This window comes from Gavialis gangeticus, unplaced genomic scaffold, assembly GCF_001723915.1.
Source record: "Gavialis gangeticus isolate Ggan-Ray unplaced genomic scaffold, GavGan_comp1, whole genome shotgun sequence".
NCBI classification, from domain to species: domain Eukaryota; kingdom Metazoa; phylum Chordata; order Crocodylia; family Gavialidae; genus Gavialis; species Gavialis gangeticus.
The window spans coordinates 35027438-35034388 of NW_017729001.1; the positions used below are offsets into that span (position 1 = coordinate 35027438).

General features: G+C 48.5%; 1 protein-coding gene across 1 annotated transcript in view; it reads left to right on the plus strand.

Moving 5' to 3' along the window:
- ZNRF3 (zinc and ring finger 3) overlaps nucleotides 1–6951 on the plus strand; it is a 70488-nt gene that overhangs the window by 18996 nt on the left and 44541 nt on the right. Inside the window, exon 2 of the mRNA XM_019507367.1 lies at nucleotides 3734–3859. Coding sequence (XP_019362912.1) covers nucleotides 3734–3859 — 126 coding nt within the window. The remainder of the gene's footprint in view (nucleotides 1–3733; nucleotides 3860–6951) is intronic.

A 6951-nucleotide genomic window follows, 5' to 3' on the forward strand; every position in this document is an offset into this window, starting at 1 on the left:
CAGGCTCCCACCCTGGGGGTTTTTAAGAGGAGGTTGGATGACCACCTTATTGAGGTCATTTGACCCCAGTGCTCTTTCCTGCCATGGCAGGGGGTTGGACTAGATGATCTGCTCAGGTCCCTTCCGACCCTAGAAACTATGAAACTATGTAATGGTTTGTGCTGGGAGTGAGACTGTCATCCCCACCGTCTAGGACTGGTGCGTGGTGTTGTAACAATCTAGCTGATGCTTGGGATCCTAAGTGGGATTTATTTGCTTCTCTTCCTTTGCCTTCTCTTGCAAATGTTAGCTTATTGTAGAGATGCTCCTTGAATGCGTCTATCTCCAGAAGCAAAATTCTTCCTATTCCCACGAAGTTCAGCTTATGGTCAGACGCAGCAACTTGAGGGTGGTGTTCAGTTCGGAGCAGCGTTTTGGTCTCAAAGCTGTGACACGAGAGGCTGCCAGACTGGTCTAACTTGTCCAGTTGCACTCTAGCAAGGTGTGGACTATCCTTGGCATCTCATGGGCCCCTTTACACGTCTTGCTCACCAGGAGCTTTCCGGCATCACCAGGCAGAGGCATTTCATAGTTTCTAGGGTCAGAAGGGACCTAAGTAGATCATCTTGTCCAACCCCCTGCCGTGGCAGGAAAGATTACTGGGGTCAAATGACCCCAGCAAGGTGTACATCTAACCTCCTCTTAAAGACCCCCAGGGTAGGAGCCAGCACCACTTCTCTTGGAAGTTGGTTCCAGATCCTAGCCGCCCTGACCGTGAAGTCGCGCCTCCTGATATCTAGCCTAAATCTCCCCTCTGCCAGGTTGTGACCATTATTCCTGGTCACTCCTGGCAATGCTCGGGGGAACAAGGACTCCCCCAATGCCTGCTGGTCCCCTCTGACTAGTCTGTAACAGGCCACTAGATCCCCCCTCAGCCTTCTCTTGCGGAGGCTGAGCAGGTTCAGGTCCCATTGCCTCTCCTCGTAGGGCCTGCCCTGCTGCCCCTGACCATGCGAGTGGCCTCCTCTGGACCCTCTCCATGTTGTCCACATCCCTCCTGAAGTGCGGTGCCCAGAACTGGACGCAGTACTCCAGCTGCAGCTTAACCAGTGCTGCATAGAGGGGGAGGATCACCTCCTTGGACCTGCCCAGGTGTACCTGGCTCTACAGCAAGCCCTGCCCCCTCCACCACTTAATCCTGTCTGTGCTGGCAGATGTAGGATGTGAACTTCTTGTGGGCCCACGTTGAGCTTATTGGACTCCACGAGCAGTTCCAGAAGAACACGCATGTTGCAAGCACTTGGACCAAGCTAATGGATAAGCTCTCAACATGTAACCAAAATCGGGGAACCATCAAGACTGCATTTCCTCAGGGGACCCCTGAGGATGAGCTCTTGGCCTGTGCTGTTTGGTGTGCTCACTGTTGACCTGGAGGGACAGTTGTATTGTATTATTTTGCTACTTCACAAGAAAAGGATTTGAAACGTAGAGCTATATTAACCCCTTTGTGTCTTGGAAGACTTGCAGGGGCAAGATCAGAGCAGATTGACATAACATTGCCAAAGTGGGAATAACATTTAATTAGAGCTTAGGGGAAGGGGACAGGAGTAAAGACTTAAAGGAAAAGCAAGTTCAGTAATAATGTGAAAGATCTGATTGTGTGACCAAAGAGGCAGAACTATTGCACGTAGATTTCGGAAATACCGGCACAATCAAGCACACGTGTACAATTCTTTTTAAATGACTTCTGATAACGTAGGAAAGGAAACCGTTGGAAAATACAGAAGTTTATAGGTCAGTGAGTCTGGCTTGGATCCTACCATGTAATGGGCATCGGTTTACTGTAGCACGGACTGTACAACATCATTGCAGTGATCTGTCCAGAAAGGTACTCAAATAGTGGAGAAATGATTGTCAAAGTGGCTTTGGCAGTAACCGTCCTGTGAGACCTAAATAAAGATGGAAGGAAAAATGGAAGACAGATAAAATTAACTCATTTTTTGACAGAGGAAAAAACCCAACAACTTTGGAGATGGCTGGGAACATGTCTGTGTAGGCTGAGAACTTGCTAATGGAGATAACTAGATAATGGTGAACAGTGGCGCATCAGATTGAGGTTCTGAGTATCCTATTTGACACTTCTTAATATTCTGAGGGAAACAGAAGCTGGCAAAGCAGTGAATTTTGAAGTGATGTTGAAAACGGGGCAACTCTCTTGGTCTTGTATTCATGTGAGGAAGGTACTGGAGTGGGATGTGGGAGACCTGGCTGCTGTTTCTGGATCTGCTCTGAACGCCCTGTGAGATGCTGGTACGTGATGGAAGTCCATTGCTTGCATTGTCCGAGTCGTAAAATGGAGCAACTTCTACTTCACTCTTAGTAGTCGCTCATCTTAGGGTTTAGTGCTGCTGCCCATCTCTGTAGCATCTGAAAGCTTCTCTCCTGGAGCACACTGCTGTGTGAGGCAGGGCAGGCTGTTTGGGAGGGTGTGTTCATTGAGGACTGTGGGAGGAAGGGGTTTTGTTCCCGCGGTGAAAAGCTTTGTTCAGAGAGGAGAGTTCTGCGGTGTTCCCTTGGCTCGGGTGCCGGGCTTGTCTGGTCTCCAGGAACTTGGTACCTACGCATTGCATCGTGCAGGGAGCTGTCTGTGCGCACCCCCTTGTACAAGGGGCTCTGATCCTGCCTGAGGGCTGGCTGCGATTTGCCATGTTTAAGTCTCGTCTGGGACGCCCCTGATGTGACCATCATGCTGCCCTCTGGGAATGGCATGCATCGCCGCCCGTTCCTGCTCGCCTCCCTTGAAGAGAGGGGCCCGGGCTGGGCGGTTCCCTGCATGCCGATGGCTCTAAGCTGGAATACCAGCTCTGATGAAAGTAGTCTGTTGCTTTGCCTGACGTTGTCTTTCTCCTGAAGCGGTTGCTGCTTCTGGGTCTAAGGGTTTGGTACTACTGCCTTTCTCTCTGTCAGCTACTGGCAGACCTGAGCAATGGCAGATCACAGTTGGGGGCAAAAGTGTGAAGATTGGTCCATGATTAGTGCTCGTTTTGTAGGTGGAAGTGTCACGTGTCATAGACTGAATCCTTACCCGACTGTTGCCCCATGCCAGGGACTAGAGGGGAGTAGGATCCCTCGCCAGTCGTTCAGAGGTAAACTGCGAGGCAGAGAGCCTGGGGTCACCAAGCCAGAGCTTAGATTTGCACTAGCACCATATCACTTAGATGCCCACTTCTGGGCCAAGTCTCTGGGGGCCAGAGATTAAATCCCACTGTCCAGGTCTGCAGCCTGTGGTGTCTCAGGCTGTCCAGGTGTTGTCGGGCAGGGCGCCGCATCTGAACAGAGACCGTTGTGCGGGTGCGTCATGACGCTCGGCGGGAGTGCCTGCTTCATCTCTGTCGTTTCTGTGGAATCTGCTCCTTTCTCGGGCTCAGGACCCTTAACGCAAGATGGCTTTAAAGCTGCTTAGTCTCTTTACCTTGTGGTTTTTCAAGGAAGAGCCTGCTCCCTGTATGGGTGTATAATGTTCTTGAGGGACGGGACATCCATGTACTGCAGCGCCTCTCGTACTCTGACGTGCCACTGGCACAAGAGCAAGTGCTTTTTTGTGGAAGTGTGGTATGGTGTGTTTCACAAGGAATGTGGGTTTGATATCACTTAAGTTCTCTTTACCTGTGTGTAAGAAATAAACAGTTGTTCATGCACCTGCTTTGCCAACGGTTTTACCAATTTCTTCCTTTCTCTTCTGGTTGTGTTTCAGATGCACCCGCTGGGACTGTGCAACAGCAATGATGAGGAGGACTTGTACGAATACGGCTGGGTAGGAGTGGTGAAGCTGGAACAGCCAGCATTGGAGCCTAAGCCTTGCCTCACGGTTCTAGGGAAGGTAAGAACACAAACGCCACCTCTCGGGTTTTGGTAAACAGCTTGTCAAGCTGCCTCCAGAAAGTATTATTCCCCTTTTATGAGATGAGCAAAAGATGGGCAGAGACCCTTTCTAAGGCCTCCTGTGAGAAATTCCACTTGCTTCAGGTTTGACAGAACACGTTGGGTCTAGGATATCTGTAGAAAGCCATGGAGAATTTGGATGAAGGAGGCTGTTCCTCCTGTGTGTGCTGTCCTGGCCTCCCTTGCCCCCCCATGCCTGCTCCCAGAGGTGTTGCCAATAACTGGGTAAAATGGAGCTCATCCTTCTCTGCAGACCCTCAGTCACCACTGTCCAGGTGGTGGTTATCCCGCTAATTTTTCTCTGCATCTCATTCCAGTTGATCAGTAACTGGAACAGCATGATTCTCAGATGAAGCCTTACCCGTGCTTGTGTACAGTGGTATTAATACATCCAATTTATGCTTATGACGCCTCTTCTTGATGCATCTTGCAATGCCATTGGTGGCTCATAGTCATCCTGTGGTTGACAAACACACACAGGTTCTCAGCACCTCAGTTCTTTCCAGCTGATGAGTTCACAGCATATAGCAGCAGTTCTTGCTGTTAATCCTTGCCGTTTGAAGTGTGAACCTCATTCCACAATGTGAGTGGTGAGGAGGAAAAGAAATGATGCATTTGGTGAGTGCCATCCTCCTGCATGCTGGGGAAAAGTACAAGGCAGGGGAAAAGTATTGCATAATCACGTGATTGAAGACTGTTTCAGGGCATCGACATGAGGAGCTGTTGTCCCATGAATATCATAAACCTTCTGTCGGGTGTTTTCTGACTTTTGGATACCGATTTTTTTTGAACCCTTTAACTGCCTTTCATCTGCATTGTATGGAAGTAACCTGGAGAATGATAGTGGCTGGCCAAGTCAGTTATTTTTTTTTATTCTAAACCTCTTGCATTTGCAGACTTGCTTTTCAGTTTTCATGCTGAAAAGCTGATTGAGCAGTCTGGAATTGGGCGGGCACAGTGATGTGCAAGCTAAGCTGGCTTCTCTATTCCAGCTGTGCACAGTGCTGTGTACTGGAGAAAGCAAGCTGCTCTTCTTCAGAGTTGGCTTCCACGATGGGGCAAGTCAGGAAGTAGCCTTCTAGGAGAATTGCACCTTTTTTTGGAGGAATCCTCTGATTCGGAGAGAGTTTCCTCACTGACAAACTGGTGGATCTTTAGAGCAGGCAGAGAAGCACTTTACTTCACTGACATTTGCTGCAAGTTCAGTGGGGGTCGTATAGCAGCTAACTCCTGTCTAAAAAGAAACTACATCTCTTTCTGTTGGCTGCCAATGAGCAAGGGGCAGTTCTCCAAACTAGCTTCTCGTTTATGGGAGACCTGGAGTTGGGCGCTGACTTCTGCAGCTACCAAGAATACTGATTGCTTTGCCTTTGATCTTAGTGAAACAAGGTCTGAGAGAGGCTAGAAGGGGAAGATTGAGGCCCTCCCAGAAGCCTTGTTAGTCAAAGGGAAGGGCGGAAATGAGCACCGAGACTTGTTGAAGATCACTTGCTGCACTTCAACAGATTCTTCCCTCGGCGTCCTGGGAAATGGGTTGAGAAGCAGGGATTATAGTGGGGATGAAAAAAGCCGAGGGCATCTGCACCTGTGGTCAGTGTTGCTGGGTGCCCTGTCAGTGCTTCACTGGGAGCAAATGGAAATGAAAAGGAAAAAAAAAATTTCTCGGAGGCCTTTACCAGGGAGGGGAGAAAGAAAAGTACCTCCTACTGTTACTTGCTGTGTTTTAAGGATTCAAGAGCACTGCAGCAAAAAGCATGAGATTGAGAGATGGGTCCTGAGGACAAACCAGGAAGAACCTGTCTCTACATCTCTGCAGGCAGACTCATGACGACTAACTCATCATGGGGGGGGGAAGCAGTAGCTAAAGAAGAGAAGAGTATGGAGCACTCCACACCAAGATCAAATGGTCCATGTGAGTTTACATGAAGAAGTGCTGTCTGAGCAACTAGGACTCAAGGCACAGATGCTAGACTCGGTGTTAAATGTAGCTGGCAAACTGTCTGTACACAGCTGGTGGCCAAGATTGGGAGAGAGCATTTGTCCTGAAGGTAACCAGTGTGTTTCCTGACCTGGGTGGTAGTAACGGATGATTATCACCTGGTAGCTCTTTAGTCTGTGTGGATTGGTGTTGGACTTGGTCCAGTTTCTAGCTGAATAATGTTGCCATCACAAATGCACCACCATAATTGCCATTAATTGGCCCCTCTTGTTGGCAAGCTCAAAAGAGATGAAGATGTAGAAAGTATTTTTTTCTGCTCTTAGAGCTGATTTCTCTGTCAAGAAGAAATTGCTGTGTGTGGAGGAAGCTTATGTCACCTTCATGTAAATGTAGACCTATAAATATTGTATCTATGGAGTTCACGCTGATAATTTTCACAAGCTCTGCACACAAGGGAATGGATGTGGATTAATGAAGGCATGCAGTTGGGAGAGATCTGTGGGGGAAAGGTATCTTAAGCATCTCTTGGTAAAATTGGAAATAATTATGCAAATAACAATGTAGAAGTGGCAGAAGGGCAGGATAGTGATGTAAAAGAAGCAGGTCAGCTGGAAGAAAGAAGGATATCTGCTGAAAATTAAATGTTTTCAAAACCAGGCCCAGATAACGTGTTTAGGGGTTGTACAGACAAGGGGCACTCTGAACTCCAAGTCTGGGTGTTTTGAAGTTTTTCATGGATTTCATAGACATTAGGGCTGGAAGGGACCTGGCAAGATCATCAGGTCATGGCCCCTGCCCCAAGGGCAGGAAGTCAGCGGGGGTCAGATCACACCAGCAAGGTGAGCATCCAGGCATTTCTTAAAGGTGTCCAGAGTAGAAGGAGCCTGGAAGATGGATCGACCTTTTGGAGGAGAAGGGAATGTCTGGCCCTGAGCTGGTGTGTGCTGTGTCTGTCCTTGCTTCTGTGGGACTCTTTGCCTTAGTAAAGAGTACTTGTATATATAAGGATCACAGGAACATGCTCTGACTAATTCTTAGCTATTTCTGATTTACCTCTTCGCTTGTACCCCAAACTAAAATAACCCCATGCT